The sequence below is a fragment of the Colius striatus genome, chromosome 8, assembly GCF_028858725.1.
Source record: "Colius striatus isolate bColStr4 chromosome 8, bColStr4.1.hap1, whole genome shotgun sequence".
Lineage (NCBI taxonomy): Eukaryota > Metazoa > Chordata > Aves > Coliiformes > Coliidae > Colius > Colius striatus.
The window spans coordinates 17,066,137-17,083,915 of record NC_084766.1 but is presented as its reverse complement, the minus strand read 5'-3'; the positions used below and the strand labels follow the sequence as shown (position 1 = coordinate 17,083,915).

Genomic DNA, 17,779 nt, shown 5'->3' with positions numbered 1-17,779 from the left:
GACCATGTTTACTCTCCATGGACTGGAATTTAAAATACTTCCCTATAAAGGGGTGAGGGAGGAGAAGACATTTACTGTGTTACAAATGTAACAGTAGGATTGTATTTAATTACTGAAAGTTCTCATCCTTTTCTACAATCTTCAAAGTGACAGCCTTGTTACTGCCAGAAATTCTAATATCCATGTCTTGCATTACAAGCCTTCACTGCGTGAAACTGGAGAATGATGTTCGGATTACTTATGTGCATGTACCATAAAGGAAGCAGAGTGAAAGGGAAGAAGCAGCTGTTCCCATATGGATACAGACACAGGAAGCAGCCACGCACATAACAGCTGTGCAAGGACTGTTTCACACAGCAACACGACACTCCCAACCTGAAAGGTTGCGCTTGAGGATACAACCTCAGAGCCATGGGATAAAGGCAACTGAGCACGTACTTCTGTACTTTGTTGCCTCTAAACCATCTCTCTACTGGGGCTGTGATTACTCTCACATGTAGCATTTCCTCTATACAATTGTAGCATTTTGATTCTGAGCATGGAAAAAGTCTAAGGGCTAATATTTTAGACCCAAATTATAATTTCAAACATAATGAAATGAGGAGGTTCTTATCTCAGCTCTGGGAAAGGCAATAGCTTTCTCCCACTCCTGTGGAATGCCATGTTAAATCAAACATTTACAGACATGGTCAGAATATATAGCTCAGTGCTTATGTTCTGCTTTTAGCCAATTGTCAAGTACCAATGACTCTTACTGCCATGCCATAAAGCAAAGAACCAGGAATGTGGCATTTCCTATCTGACCCCTGCCATAACAGAATCATAACACATCCATGCCTCAGTTATGCCAGTTGCCAGCCCCATGTACCCCTCCTGGTTTCTCAGATGGCTCTTCATTTTGTATGACTATATGTTACCTCAAATAGTCTACGGGATGCCATAAAGTGTTAAGAACGTTACTTGAACATCTAGCAGGCCACAGCAGGCAGCATCAGCACTGCCTGTGCATCAGCTGCCTGGTACCAACAGCAGGAGAGAGGAAGTGACAGGGAACACTAGCACAACAGGCTTCTGCTGCTCCCATCTGCAGCTGAGCAACTCAAACGGCAAGGAAACGGCAAAGGGCATCAGCAGGTATAGCACCAGAGCCCCCCACCAAGGATGTACAAAGCAATAAGAAATCCCAGCCTCAGAAATGATTCCCTGCAGGGCTCCTAAAGTGAGAGTGAGAAAAAAACAACGGATGTGTAGCTTCTTGAAAGGTCACTGCCGGCCTGTCTGCTTTGGCTTTCTTGACACAAACACTTAAGCCCTGGGCAGCACTGCACTCCGGGATTTAAGGGTAACACATAAGGACACGAAACCTCAACAGTGACTGTGAAGCCAACAGCAGGATCAACAGACCTTATTTTGGCCAGTGCCAGCCAACACAGGAGGCTTTAAATACCTACATGCCAGACTCCGTTTTTTCATCCCTGTGACTTTCTCAAAGTTGACAGCATTGCAGACAGCTAGAGGAACTCACTGAATTCTCTGCCATGTTAACATACAATATGATCTGTTAATCAAAAGAGCATCACACTCGACTTTCAGCAAGTCATAGCCTTTCAGAGCACTACCTACAACTTTCAAGCTTTCTTTATCTTTGTTAGCTTAAGAGGAAGATCAGTATTTAATACTGGAAGTATTTCATACTGGAGAGCAGTATTTAAACCTTCCAACTGGAACAAGAAGGGAGATGAAGAATAAAATCCAAAGCTGTAATACTCAAGTCAATCATATTTGCACATAACACTAAACATCAAGGTATGTGAATAATTGAGGGATCTAACCACTTTATAAGATAATCTCTATTCTTTATGCTTAGTTAAATATAAAATTTCATGTAAAAAATCAAAAATTTGCTCAAAACAAAGATCTCAGCCCACAAAAGCTCTCTTTATGGAGAACTAATTATTGTTAACCTGGAATAGGTTGCATGTGGTATTCACCAACTGAAAAGCATGTTAGTTAAGTTCTTTTCTCCTGAAGTAACCTCTGTTCTGCTTCTTTCACACACAGCACAGTGACCCAAAGCAAATTTACAACACAGAAGTCTTTGTCAAAATTGATTTTACTTGAATTTCTCTGATAGATGCTTCCCTTGAAAAATGCAAACGGATCACTGTTGTGTTAAAATGAGCAAATCTTCTTGTTCATTCTTATACAGTATTTAGAGATATACTGTATCTTACACACAAGATAAACACCTGAAATAGCTTAAAAACATAGAATCATAGAATGGTAGGGGTTGGAAGGGGCCTTTAGAGATCATCTAGTCCAACCCCCTTGCAGAAGCAGGGTCACCTAGATCAGGTCGCATAGGAACATGTCCAGGTGGGTCTTGAAGACCTCCAAGGAAGGAGACTCCACAACCCCTCTGGGCAGCCTGTGCCAGGGCTCCCTCACCTGAACAGTGAAATAGTTTTTTCTTATGTTTAAGTGGAACTTTTTGTGTTCCAGCTTCATCCCATTACCCCTTGTCCTGTTACTATCTACTATAGAAAAAAGTGATGTCCCAACCTCCTGACAACCATCTTTTAGATATTTATAAATGTTAATAAAATCTCCCCTCAATCTCCTCTTCTCCAGACTAAACAGCCCCAGTTCCCACAGCCTTTCCTCATATGAAAGATGTTCCAGTCCCCTGATCTTGGTGGTCCTGTGCTGGACTCTCATAAAACAGAGATCATCTCCTCTTAGAAGTTTTAAAAAAGAATTAATATCCATGCATTAATTTTTTAAGAGTGTATCTACCTCATTCAATATTTTATTGGAAATTCTGACAGTCATCCTTTGAAGACTGTACTTTTGGAACATGCTTTGCATTCCACCCATAGGACATCTTGATATATTGATATATTAACTTGCAATTCTCAGCACATCAAACCTCAGCATATAAAACCAACTTTCTGCATCCTCCTAGGACTTAGAGCTTAAACGTCTCTGAAACTCTGCTTCTTCACTCATACCATAGTTTCTATACACAACTGGATGTGTTCATTAACCTTACAAAGAGTAACTATCAAACTAAGGGACATAGAAAAGTGCTGCAATAACTTTCCCTATTGAACTTAAAAAGTAATATACAGACACAAAGACAAATAAACACAAAAAGATAAATAGAGACTTTATGAAAAACACAAGGTCCTAAGTATTTAATAACATGGTTTGGAACAAGGCCAGTTTTTACTGCGAAGACATGAGAAGGAAACTAATTGACTACACAAGTATCTAGATTAATAAGGTTAATTAAACTTACAAATACCGAATGCTTGAAAAGACAAATGATTTGATTTTTTTTTTTTAAATAGGAATCAAAAGCAGAATTAAATAGAATTAAAGTTTAACAGCTGCCAGAATACATGATTCTGCAAATTCTGTCTCCAGCTGTCCCAGACTGATAGAGCTTCATAGCTAACAAGATTTGAGAAACACAGTCTAAAATATATAGAAAGAAGTACAAAAGATTTATTTTACTTTCCTGGGAAACTCTTTGCATCCAGCACTATCAGCTTATATTACAGTACAGTACATTACATTTAATGTACTGAAAATTTTGCAAACTCAGTATATATTCTCCTGCTGCAAGAAATGGTATTCTTGGAAGGAAAAGGAGGCATAGGAGGATGGCCTTACAGCTTACAAAGACACATCCTTAATCACTACATAAGCTCCTTCAGATTTGCCTTATTCTTAGAGATAACTGCTTCAACTTTTAACCTGCAACCTTTCCACGACAACATTTCAGTGAACTTGCTCTGAACAAATAAAATGATTGTCCTCTTAGAGCTCAGCAGTACAACTCAGAATGTAGTTGCACTAGGAAAAGGAGTCATGAATTGCTACATGTCCGGGGTAAACAGAATTGTGATGGAGATATTTCTGAACTTGAGCCAACATCATGTAACACTAATGGAGTAGGACAAAATACTTTTTCTCTGTCTTCTTCAGACATTTCATTAAGTCTCTAGACATTACTTTTACTTGAGCATATAGGTACATTTACTGAGAAGTGCAAACAAAACCCAATTTTGGTTTCTGCCTCTGCTAATACTGTTTACTTTGTAGATATAAATTAATAAGCAAACAACCACATAAATAAAACCTTAAGTGTGGTGTGGAATTGACTTTTACAAAGATTTCCTCTAAACTGTTTTGTAGCTTTATAGCAATATGCATGTTTAAGAGCTGTAAACCTTGAGTGTACACCAAGCTTTAAATACCCAAACATGTGTCTAATACATAATTTAGTGTGTGTTTTACGCAGAATGGCTCAAGTCACACAGAGATGTCCAGGAAATGAAAAGAAACTGTCCAAAAGAGACAAAGTGATCCAGCACTGAGAAGTTGCATTTGAGGTACTGTCAAAACAGTCCCAGAGGAGACATGTATTTAATGGCTCTAAATAAAATTTGCTACAACTTGCCTACAACTGAAAGTACTGTTATTTCTTGAGACTACTTCTTTGAGCAAGAGCTACGTGACAGAAACTTTACTGCCTGCAGTTTTACCATGTTTTATCTTTTTGCTCTCATTTCTGACCTTCAGCACAATGGTCATTTGTACTGCAAAGTGCTCTGTTCAGTGCTCTGTACAAGCAGGATATTGGGGCAAGGTCTCCAAATTAACTTGTACTGTTCACCTTAGGCAGAATTGTTTCAGTTCACATAAGGTGAACAGGTAATTCCCTGATCCACTGCATAGCCTATTTTCCAATTTCAATCATAGAGTCATTTAATTTTTCTTATAAAAGAGCCCTTGAAGATGGGTCATATCTCTGTATCAGGAAACGAGGCAGAAATTAAGATAGACAGATGATTAAAAGTAAGTACTTTTGGTTTCATAAATGTAAAGCAGAGTAAGAACAGCATATATCTTTGTGGGCCAAGGAAGTCTTTGAACTTCAGGCAAATTTATGCAAATATTTAGATGGATAACAGGGTTTTTTTGCCATCTTCTATCCCTTCTCAGCTCTCTCATTTTCTTGCTCAGTATTCTCTGTTCCCAGTATAGTTGATACTGTATGCAGAAACGAGAGATGTCTAAAGAAATGGAGAGGAATTAAATTACTTATGTGAAGTATTATTGTATTACAATTGCATACTCCAGTCATCAATGCGTAACTAGTTTCAACATCTGAAATACAGAAAGTACTAACAGAAAAGTGGGAAACAGGACAGCAAAATTTTAATAATATAAAAAAGATGGAAATAAGTATTTAATCAGTTTAATATCTGTCTTTCTACTGAAAAATATTATTTACCAAGCATTTAATTGTATTAAATGACAGATTTCTCAATCAGCTGTTTCCTGTCTCAGGGATCACAATGAAATATCTATAAAAGCAGAAGGAAAAGTCAGGTAAGAAATTTTCAAGCTGAAAGGCACAGAGTATACAGACATTTGAACTGAACGAAGAAAATGCTCTCTTCAATCAAGGCCCCAAACAATCTCACAAGTAACCAGAGCAGACAAGTGAAATAAAAACTTCCCAAACCAATTATGCTTTCAACCCTCCAGTGATACTGACATAGCCCTTGCCCAAAAGTCAGAGGGCAGAGATTTTGTGCTCTGTTCTATATCCTTGGAAAGTGGAAAGAGGTCATTCCCATCACAGAATCACTGAATGGCATGGGTTGGAAGAGACCTATAAAAATCATCTAGTTCAATTCCTCTGCCAAAGCAGGTTCCCCTAGATCAGGTCATACATTAACAGGTTGAGGTGGGTTTTGAAAACCTCAAAAGAAGAAGAATCTACACTCTCCCTGGGCAGCCTGTGCCAGTGCTCTTACCCTCAAAGAAAAGAAGTTCTTCCTCTTGTTCCCTTGTCCTGCCACTGACATTACAGAAAAAAACTTTCTGTAATGCCAGTGGCATTACATGAACTTCCTGAAAAATACCCAAGCAGCTGTGCAAAGCTGTGACCGACAGGTACAACTGGAAGGCACAAGGTAGATCACCCACTGCCACCCAGATGAAACCCATGCAAATCAGTAGCACATAGAGTTGATTCCACTGTTCTGCTCACTTCTCTTAAAGGCAACAGGGAAAGGAGGGAAATACCTTGGTCTAACTACCCAGGAGGAGGAAAAATTGAAAAAAGAAAAAGAGGAATTACATTTCTAATGTTTTTTTTCCCACCTACTATTTGTGGTCATTTTCAAGAAGAGCCTAAAGATGTTTTAATTTACTTTTTTTTTTTTTGAAGAGTATATCAGACAGCAAACACAATTTAACTATTAACTAATACATTTGAGATCTTTTTCAGAAGAAAAATCAAAACAATTTTCCATAAAATGGGACAACTAGCCAGTACAAATGGATTATTTCATCTGACTGCATTCAGCAAAGAAAGAAAAAAAATCTTAATTCTTTATTACCTTCTCCATAATAAAAGCAAAGTGGCAAATACCTGTAAAAACTTACACTGCAACACCAGAAACTCCCATTTTTATAGGAAGATGACATGGTCATAAAAGAATACTTTATTATCTCTGCAAACAAGTCTGAATAGAGAGTTAAGTGCAAGCCAATACTTGTGCATAAATGATTATGAGACTCTACACTGAAGTCGGTGTTCTTTCTCTAACCTCTTTTCTCTGATTAGAATAAAATGGTTTTTACAGACTAATCCTATCTGATCTGGGATATTTTCCTCTAGGAACTATCACAGCTGATCATCATCTCACAGCAGAGAATTTCGAATGGTTCTTAAACCAATGACGAGATTGGGTTACAGGATGAGTTTGTTCCATGTACAGAGAAGGATATCATCAAAATCACTGTATTAGTAGATAAAAAGAAAAATACGATCTGTTTTCCATTTCAGAAGGTATTTATAAAGCAGAAGCAAACAGTGCTTGGGTAGCATATACCTACCTTCCTAGTCTAAGGAAGCCCAGGGGTATTCAGGGCACCACAGATATGGTAGTTACTCATAAGTCCACAGAGAAATCCCATTTCTCACACTCCTATTAACACTGAATAAAGATTTGGTACTTGTAGCCTGGGCAAAATAACAACGTAACTTTCCAAATACTGCAGCAGCCTGAAATCATTGTTACTGGTACTACCACAATTTGCAGAGATCCTAAGGTGACTCTCAGGGTTTTTTAATGTCAGTTAGTTTCTAAACTCAGATCATCTAGCAATATAAGTTTAGTTGAAGAACAATCTCACTCCCAAAATAGCCAGAATTTTCTGCCCTCCATCTCTGACCACATTACAAACTCATACAGTCTGAAAGTAATCACATCTTGATCTTCAGACAGAAGAGGGGAGGAGGGAAAAAAACTTGCTCTCAGAACTCTTACGTTTTCTGAAATAATTTTTAAGCAAAGGCAAGTTTAAAGCCTCACCTTCCCACTACTCTCCAACTTCACTATGTCATTCTGGAAACAACCCGTTCCAGACCTACTTCAGGCATCAGCTAAGTCCAAAGGCCCTGCACCATATTTACATCTAAACTTTTATTCTTAACCTTTGTGCCCTTGTATTTTTTCTTTCTTTCAGTCTTTCTAATCTGTGTATCTTACTGATCTGATCAATGCTTTTTATAGAAGTAGTTAGCACCAGTGTGGGAAAGCAAAAGTGAACTGCTGCAAAAGGCAGTGGAAGAACAGGAATATAATACTCTCTTAGACAAAACCTGCTCACAAAGAAATGGTATGTGCCTCTCAAGCTAATTCTGTGGCTTAGGCTAAAGCAAAATTCAACCTCTTGCTTTTTTCCAGAAGGAAAAATTTACTAAGGAATTACTACTCCTGCTCTTTGCATGCCTCCAGGGTCTGAAAGTATTTGCAGTCAAATGCCAGAAAGGGTAAACCCTCAGAACAGCCCATCCCCTTTGAACACAGAAGCATTGCAGCTGCATTTAAAAAAGCACTGTAGCTGCTCCACTTCAATCCAAGTATCATAAACACAACTAGGGCAGCTCAGAGCATCCTTAAGGCCAACTTTAGGTACTGAAACCATTTTTTTCATACATGCTGCAGCCTCATTTAGCAACATGTTTGTGTTAGCCTCATGTTTCCTTCACCTTTTAGAGGAAAAACATTTCATATACTCAAATAATTTAAATTCATAGCACACTGCTTTGCCAGATGCCCTGCACAACAAAGGCCATGTGGCAACCCTAATGATTTACTTTTTTAGTAGACTGATTATGCTTAGGAAAAAAAACCCTTGACTTATTTCTTTCAAGCACTGTATGTATCTCTGTACCTTAAATATAATGTCAGTGTATTGTTCTCACAAAATCCACATGTTCATACAGAGTTAGGAATTTATGAGATGTTGCAAATACAGTTCCTGGTGTCAAACCCTACACACAGCTCCTAAGCGCTACATGCCTTTTGCTTCTTCAGGACAGCATTGTCATTATTGTAATTTGGTCATTACATTTTGTTGGTGGTTTGTTTTTTTGGTTTATTTTCATACAGCTTTGTGCGAAGCTTAAAGGAATCTAATTATCTTTCCTTCAGGTCTTGCTGAAAATATCTCCAAGGCTCTCACTGATTGCTTTTTAAGCACTTGCAGCCCAGAATGATGGAAAGATAAGACCAACATTAACGAAGACCCAAAGACAGCAAATGCAAGCCAATACAGCTCAAATAGAGGATATGCCAGAACGGACACTGAACAAATGCTTAACTCCCGATTATATTTCTGAAGAATATATTTTATTACTTAGGTCATCTGACTTTTTTTTTTTTTTTTCCCTCAATGTTCCTACTGCCTTCTGCCTTCCTTGAATGCAGACCTCTCCTAACAGCATCTTGTCTGGAAAATAACATTCAGACTTCCATCTAGACTGGAAGCACTCAGGTGCATGGTTGAGATCTCAGAAGAATTATCACTCAAAATAGCCTTTTGCCATTAAATAGCTATTCATTGCAACCAGGATTCACCTCCAGACTTCATTTAAACATAAATCAGTGTTTGCAAACTTTTAATTAAAACTGCTTCTCTGGGCCTGTGTTCAACATATTTTTCACTGCTCATTTGTTCTACAAACAATTCAGACTTCTGTAAAAAATAGAATATTTTAGGAAACTGTAAAACGTTTCTGGCTATGTTCTACTGAACTGTTTACTCATTCTCCCAAAATGTTTTATTTTAATATTCCTACTAATATGGGAGAATATTTTTTCTTTCGAGATTTTTCACACAAAAAGGTTTTGTAAAACTTCAGATGAAATAGCTGAACTGCAGCTGAATGTCTGAGATAGTGTTCTCATCGTGTATTACTAACTTCTTAATAGCTATTTAACTAATGAAGTGGATGGAGATACACAAACTTCATTTATGTTTTCAGTGCATTTTCAATTTGTATTAACAAGACCATCTACTGCTAAAAAAAGTGAGTTAAAGCTAATAACAAGACATGAAATTACCTTAATAACTCCTTCCCCCGGCCTCATATCTGTATATATCTTGACATTGTATGATATATTGGAGAAGGTTGGGGAATTATCATTTGCATCAATCACCACGATATTGACTGTCACTGGGACACTCTCCTGTACACCATCAGAAGCTGTCATCTTCAAGGCAAAAAAAAAGCAGAACAGGAACATATTTTAATGGTGTGTTCTTAATGCAATTGCAGCTAATGAGAAAGTATGAGAAAATGGCTAAGAAAGGAAAAGGCAAAAGTGGCCTCAAACACCATGTCAGGTACAAAAGAGCCAGCCTGTGTTGTGGAAGGGTGATGAGGAGCAGGATTTAAGCTTGGCACCATGAAGCCAATAGGGGCATCTAAAGTGATTCTATCAAACCAAACACATCCATTTTGGAAGAGCATACTACTCCAATTATTAACCACTCCACCCTCTCAGTTTTGCTACTGTTCATCTTTCCCCATTTTACTACTTTTGTGTGATTTTTCAACACTTGCTCTGAACAAAGACTAATTTTCTTTCAAGTGCATTTAGCTTACCGAGAAGGTGTAAAGATGCTGGACTTCTCTGTCAACTGGTTGTAGCAGGGTGAGGTAACGGGTGATGCCACTCTGGGTCACAGTGAAAAACGTATTGTAATCATTCAGAAAGAGGTGGAGCTGGGGATCCTTGGTCTTTAAACAATAGTAAAAGAAGAGTATTTTATTATAAATTCATATATATCATTAAGTTTCCAATTACTCAATGCAAGTGTTTGTTGTAGTTTAAACTTAAGTAAGCAGAAAGTACAAACACTATGACTAACTGAATCTACAAAATCGTAAAACCCCATAAAACTAACACAATTGATCAAAAAATCTAATCTTGAAAAATGTTTTAAAAGTACACTGTAACCTATAGAGTAAGCCAGCCCAATCGTAAACAAATATCTGCATCTGCTACTTTTAAATTATTATTTTTATAAAAACAATGATTTTTAAGCCAAATTTAAGAAATCAGATTATCAATACAAGAAACCAGATTCAAGCATTTGCCTTCAATCAAAATACAACCCAAAATTTATCTTATTTAATGGAGCAATAAAACAGTCGGACTGATGCAATGAAAAAAGAAAATCAAATGTGTTGAAGCATATCTCTAAACAGAAGCTGTTTGGAGATTTTCTTCACATCTCAAAAATAATCAAAATATATTGAAGCAGAATTAGGAATCTCTCAGTTGATCAGGCAAAAACTGTAGTAAACCGAATGTGATATATTTTTCAATGAGAAATAACAAAGTAAAGGAAAAAAAAAGAAATGCAAGTCAAGGCGTTGTAAATTAGTTACTGATGGCTTCCCTTGGCAGCCTGCTGGGAACACAGATGTCATGTCTGATGTCTCCACATGCAACTGCGTAAGCACCAAGAGTGGTGCTGCAGTCCATGTTGGGTGCAAAACCATGCATCAATGGAAAGGCAGGGCAATGCCTCATGAGATATCCTGAGCAACCACTCGGGAACTCAGCCTGCCATTTCCATCCTCTCTCCTAGCAAGGTTGCCAGATTATATGGGGAAGAAAAACAAAATGTTCCCTGGGAAAAAGGATAGAAACAAATTTTGAGGCAAACAGAATCTCAGCCAACAGAAGGGGAAGGAATGTTTCTGCCATGGACAGAATCAGAAGATGTTACTGAGCAAAAAGGGAATGGAGCAGACCAATTGAAGTCCAGAACCTGAAGACAGTTCCTTCCAGAGTGAACCAACCAGATGGACACAAAGCTGCAACACAGACTCCTTACCCTCAGTCTGTACCCTTGTTGTGCTGTCAAAAAATGCTTCAGCTCTCTGTGTCCTGGTGGACAGAGCAGTCATAAAGATGCTTCAGCTCTGTGTATCCTGGTGGTACTGAAAAGCCCCATAAACTAAGGCACTTTTCAGGGATGTCTGTGTTATTGAAATTACAGAAATGTAAATTGTGACCAGGATAAAATTTCTCAATATCTTATCCACTTCTTTAAAGATGCTATTGAGTTATTAACTGAACAGATTGCAAAGGCCACTCTACATTACAGTTACATTAAAAAATAAACTATATAACCTTTTATCGCCTACAGTATTCCAACAAACATTTATGTGTCCCTGTATGTAATCTGGTTAATTTAACCTGACTTAATGTGCTACTCCTGGCTATTAGTTATTTGGTTTATATCTGTTAAATGAGGCAAGGTTACAAAAAAGGAATATAAATGTGATCAGGCAAAACAGAGAAGACTCAGAGATGAGTCCTATAAAAACAGTTTGAATTGTCCCAAATAACATGGAGATGAGGAATAAGAAGACTAGTACCATGAACAAAATGTAACAGAAAATCCAGTGGCTGCACATGATTGAAAATAGTTGAAAATAATTCTTACCAGCTATTTTCCCACACAACTTTAGAGAACCCACCCAATACAATGTAGGACACATAACACAGGAATAGTTGGATCCAATGAATTATCCAAAATATAACCATATGTTCTTTTCTGAACATTTTCTCATCCTGAATCCAAAACGCTTCTGGAAGGTTACCTCTACACTATCATTGGTGTCATTCATATATAATTTCAAAAGAGAGACCAGACCACTGGAAAGTTCACCTATCCCTACAATACAGCAGGCAGAAACACTTGAGCTAACTCTACCATCTACTAAATGTCATAATGAACAACAAGGAGGACAGATTAGCACAGCAGAAGAAGAAAGAGAAACTTATTTTAGCATTCCAAAATACTCTAAAGCACACGTTTTTGGAAGGCTAAGATTATGCTATTTAAAAATGAGAAACCATTCCAGTTGCTGAAAGCTACGTGAAAGAAATATCAAAGTGTTCCAAATGAATGGTTTCCTATTGCCTAAAGCACTGCTGCAACTGCAGCAGCTCTCAGTAAAATTAAAATTCATTTTACAGCCAGCAATGCAAATGGCAATCCCTTTTTTTCCTGAAAAATCACAGAAGGTAATTGCCAATAATTGTTCTCTTTGCAGATACTACAAAATCAGTCAAAAGTTTAATTTACAAAAGCCACGGTTAGTTGTTATAGTTCTTGCTTGTCTTGTTATTTTGAACACTAATAAATAGTATTTTTTCCTGATTTGTTCTTGAGAAAATCCAATGATGGAGATCCCATACACTCCCAAAGTAATCCATCCTGTTTTTAGCTATTCTTGTATTAGAATTTTTTTCCTAATGTGTAAATAAATTGCTTTTACTGCAATCGATGCCTATTTCTACTACCTTCCATGCATGTTGGATCTATGAAGTAATTTATTTCCTCCATCTTGGTGTGATGCTTTTACATTTTTATCACATTATTTGCTGAAAGAATGTCTGCTTGACTTAACTGTGAACATTTTATGGGGCAGATACTGTGAGAGAACGCAATTGTGGGAAACAATCCATCTATGTTGCCAACACTATTCCCAATACTTTAATTATTTAACCTATTATTCTGTTTTGGGGCCTGCACTTAAGCATTGTGATTTCTGTCTCTATTACTGGGTCACGTAGACTAGCTTGACTCAGATAAATTGTTTAGCATATAGTTTCACGTGGAAAGCTATCAGAATCTATATAAAGGGTACATGTGTAAAGGTCATTTCAAGCTCATAGTTCAAACCTGATATGCTTTAGTTACCTCAAACTGACCAGTAGATAATTTTTAAACTAAGAAAAACCAGATTAGATTACTATAAGGATATATATTTATTTAATGAACATAAAGAAGTCATAATGTACACGGTATGACTTCATGACCTAAATTAATTTAGTCCAATATGTTTAAAGGGCTCTTTGCAGGCTTCACAAACCAAGTGACAGTCCCAGTCTCAAACACTGACAGGGCAGAGAAAAATGAAGGATGACAGGGGGAAACAAATAAATTAATCATGCAGTTAAAAGAAAAAGTAATTTTGCAAACATAATATCCAATACCTACAGGAATGGCACCTGGGGCAAGCTACAAAGAAAAACACATGATACAAAATGAATGCAAGTTAAAAAACACAAACCTGATACCAATTGACATGATAAAAACAGTACATTTGGGGAAAAAAATGGTTACTGACAAAAAATATTATAAAATAAGACACACAAAATGCTCTGATGCACTCAATAAACAAAGCCTGGACAATAATTTGTTCTGCTTGAAAATCTCTGAAGGAGTTCCCAAAAGTCTGAAAGCCTATGCAGATGTTAAAGTTATATTTTTTCCCACAAGGGCTTACCAGTTATTCCTAAAGCAAATAGTTTTCTACAGTTTACTAAGATTAAAGCAAAATTACAGATTATTATCAAGAATGAGCAGACAGCAACACAAATTCTGTGGGTGGTTCAACATCCTGAAGCACTTATTAGAGTGAATCTATTTGGCTGTTAAATTTTCCAGGGTAGCCAGATCAAGCTTCAAGAGTACTAAAAAGGCTTCCTGATTGCTAGTGCATGCTTGTCTCCAAAAAGCTGTAGCAATAACAAAGACTATTTATTTAACAACACAGCCTGGCTTTTCAACATTCTCCACGTGGAGGATGATCAGCACTAAAATGTCCATGGAAGAGAGTTGTTTTGTTGAAGAGATATTTCCAGCATTTGCCCTCCTCATTTGTAAATGAAAGTAGAATATCTTTTCTGCTCGTGTCTTTAATTGAAAAAGTATAAGATTCAAAGTCTTGCAGATACAAAGCAAGTGAGATTCTCAGTCCCACTGGCAAGGGATTGCCTATCAGGTTGTGTTGGCACTGATATTTTTGCTTTGCCCCAATTTGTGCAAGATGAGTTATGCAGGGCTCAGTGAGATGGTCCCCCAGGATCACAATAGCTTGAATGGAATAGACAAGGAAGACCAGCATCTGGAGTGAATTTCCTGCATCTTTCACATGACCATTGCATAAAAAAAAAAAAAAAAAACCAACCTGAACACTTCTGCGGAGGGTTGTGCTTCCTGATGGCTTTAGCTGTAAAACCACTTAGATCAACAGAACTCAATGAGAAGAACAAATCAAGCCTAAATTTGGAGCAACTGAAAGAACTGAAGACAAACCAATCCGAGAAGACTTTGCCCAGGACATCCTATGAGTGTTTTTTCTCCTTAAACATTTTTTTTCCTTATAAAATGAGATAATTTAAATAATTCTTAATTGTACCATTAAAAATAATAATTAAAAAGCTCTTTGGCATATATGTCCTCTCCACTTGGGAGGAAAAGATGCCAAAAGACTAATGAGAGAACCTGGATGGACGCTGAGCAGTGCTTTAATTCTGAATTCTTTCAATTGCCACCAAAACTTCTCCAATCCCTGCACAAAGCAAGGGCTGAGTCACAAGCATGACTATAAAGTCAAGCATTAAAAGGGGCTACAATACTTCTGAGAGTTCGTCATGTTGAGATGCAGAGGTCCATGCCCTTCCCTTAATGAAATGACAACAAAAATCCCCTTCTGTTCCTCATACAAATAAGCCACTCCTGGGAGAGGGCAAGAAACAAATGTAAGCAACTTCGATGCTTCTGCTAATTAGCAATTGCATTTGCTTAAAACAGGTCAGATATACAAAATCCAAATTCCTTAAGGACCCTGAAGAACTCAGAGAAAGAAAGAATAGCTTCAGGAGGCAGAAAACATTCAATAATCACCTACACAAATATAGGAAGAAATACAATCCTACGGTAGTGATTCAATGATAAGGTTTTCATTTTTCCTTTTAAGCAGAAAGGTTCAGAAGAGGAAAAGCCTATTTTTATAAATCCTAAAGAGAGAGAAATAGCTCTTTTGCTTTGTCTTTCCCCATTGTTTGTTTTAATAACAGTATTAATGAGCTATTACCTTTGGAAAGAATATTTCTTGCATTATTAGCTTGTAATATGACTGTTAGAGTGTCACAGAAGTACTATACAGAGATAGCAGTATTATGAGAACTCTCACGAGACTGCTCTCTGCGAAACAACTTCAAACGCTAACAGTGTAAGATCTAAGCAATCAGGCAAATACTAGAGAAAAATGCTTCAGTGTTAAAAATTCTTCTGTATTTCTGGATTTAAAAAAAAAGCTATTATTTTTCCTTACCTGGATATATAATTGAAAATCCATAACCTGCACTTGTACTTACATTTATATTAATTTATCCATTATTTGCTCTATCCTCTTCTGTTGCTATGGAAATGTCTTTATGTAAAATAATAATTCTTTAAAATTTTCCACAAGTTCTCTGGCAATAGGGATGCTGAACAACGATCTACTTAGTTTGACTTCAAGATCACAGACCATAGAGACATAAAACAAGAAACTGGTCTTGTAGAAAACCACCTGGAGAGAAATCTATGGTCATAACTGACCGTCATATTCCACTTCCCAGGAATGCTGCACTGGCCTGTAGCACCAGCAGAAGTTCCTGCTCAGGTGCTGTTCTGAATGTGTACTGGGACATGTTAAATGCTTTTGAACACATGCTGGCATGCCTTATAAACAACACATCAATTTTGTGCTCTAACAAGCAATGCACAAATTAGTTTATACACCAAGATTATTCATCGAGACACTGTATGTGGTATCAGTAAACACCCTGGTAGCTGAGTAGGGCATCATGGATATGAATGCTGAGTAGCTTCTTTCAACTTGGAAATTTACTTGGGGTTTACTTCTCCTTTTTTAATGAGAAATTCAACAAGATTTAGCATACAAGGCAGTAAGGCAATTACTGTGTAGCTTTTTCACCAACCCTAACCACCAGAGTAGAAGAAATTAGTACTCTCTCACGGAAGTAAAAGAGTAAGGAAGCAAGTGGCTTGAGAAGCCTTATGTAAACTGCTATCAGATCATACTGTTTAAATTCCTCAGTGCAGCTTTGGTTTACTCAGGTCTTAAGGTACTTGTATGGCTTAATTTAATTTATGACATTTAAACAGACCACTTAATTATATCAGCACTTGGCAGTACTGCTCTAGTTAAAGGTCTGTTTGCAATGTCACATCTATAAATGAATTTTTTAAGGTTTATAGTAGGACTCTATTCTAATTCCCATAGGGTTTAAATTTAGAATGTGCTGGGTTTTTTTAAGATTCACAGTTAAGATGACCACTTTCTTTATGAGCTTATCTGAGGAGAGGGAGCTGTTTCAATATGAAATATAATCTCATCTGATTTGTCAATTAGAAGACTGAATGCATTATGTTTAGCCAGTGTCATTATTGGAAACTAACATGCACAAGCACTTAGAGGACACATATCAACTTCTCATCAGCAATCCCTACTTACTCAATACAGTAATTTACTAAGATACAATGAAACCAGCAAAACATTAAGACTTGTAGAAGTTAACAAGCATTACCTGTGCTTACTAACCCAGCCTCAGTTACCACCTAGTCCCAGTGAGGACATACCTGTCAGTTCTTTTGGTTATTTTAGGTTGCAGTTTAAATGTTGCAGCGCTGCCAACCTTGCTCTGGTGATATCTCATGCCTTCAACAGGCTATAAGCACTACATTGATCACTGACTGACACATGTATTTACACACAGGCAGCTCAATCTGACTTCCTCACATTCATGTTCCAACTGCGCTATCTCATAGACTGGAAAAGAGCTGTGCTAACATGAGCCAGGAGATGCCAGTGCAACAGGAATTGCACACTTCTACCACAGGACAAGGCTGATCATTGTCTCTGCAGCTGCAGGCAGATCTCTGTATGTCCTGAGATAAATCTACAACATTGCAGAAAAAGTGAGGACACATCATCTCTGGCAGATCTGGTTGGCCTTAAGAATCAAGAAAGCCTTTTACGAAGATGTAACCGGATGGCTAGATGGTGGTAGTGCAGTGGATGTGGTTTATCTCGATTTCAGTAAAGCATTTGACACTGTCTCCCACAGCATCCTCACAGCAAAACTGAGAAGGTGTGGGCTAGATGATCAGGTAGTGAGGTGGATTGTGAACTGGTTGAAGGGAAGAAGGCAGAGAGTTGCAACCAATGGGGCAGGGACTAGTTGGAGGCCTGTGTCTAGTGGAGTCATTCAGGGGTTGGTGCTGGGATCGGTACTGTTCAATCTATTCATTAATGACCTTGATGAGGGAACAGAGGGCACTGTCAGCAAGTTTGCTGATGATACTAAACTGAGGGGAGTGGCTGACACACCAGAAGACTGTGTTGCCATTCAATGAGACCTGGACAGGTTGAATAGTTGGGCACAGAGAAATGTACTGCAGTCCAACAAAGGCAAGTGTAGAGTCTTGCATGTGGGAAAGAAGAATCCCATCTACCAGTACAGGTTGGGGAATTAACTCTTAGAGAGCAGTGTAGAGGAGAGGGACGTGGGGGTGCTGGTGG

General features: G+C 37.7%; 1 protein-coding gene across 1 annotated transcript in view; it reads right to left on the bottom strand.

Moving 5' to 3' along the window:
- Positions 1-17,779, bottom strand: part of PCDH15 (protocadherin related 15) — a 495,784-nt gene that overhangs the window by 173,149 nt on the left and 304,856 nt on the right. The window contains exons 12-13 of the mRNA XM_062000927.1: positions 9,983-10,117; positions 9,438-9,587 (exon numbers count right to left, since the gene is read on the bottom strand). Of these exons, the coding sequence (XP_061856911.1) occupies positions 9,438-9,587; positions 9,983-10,117 (285 nt within the window). The remainder of the gene's footprint in view (positions 1-9,437; positions 9,588-9,982; positions 10,118-17,779) is intronic.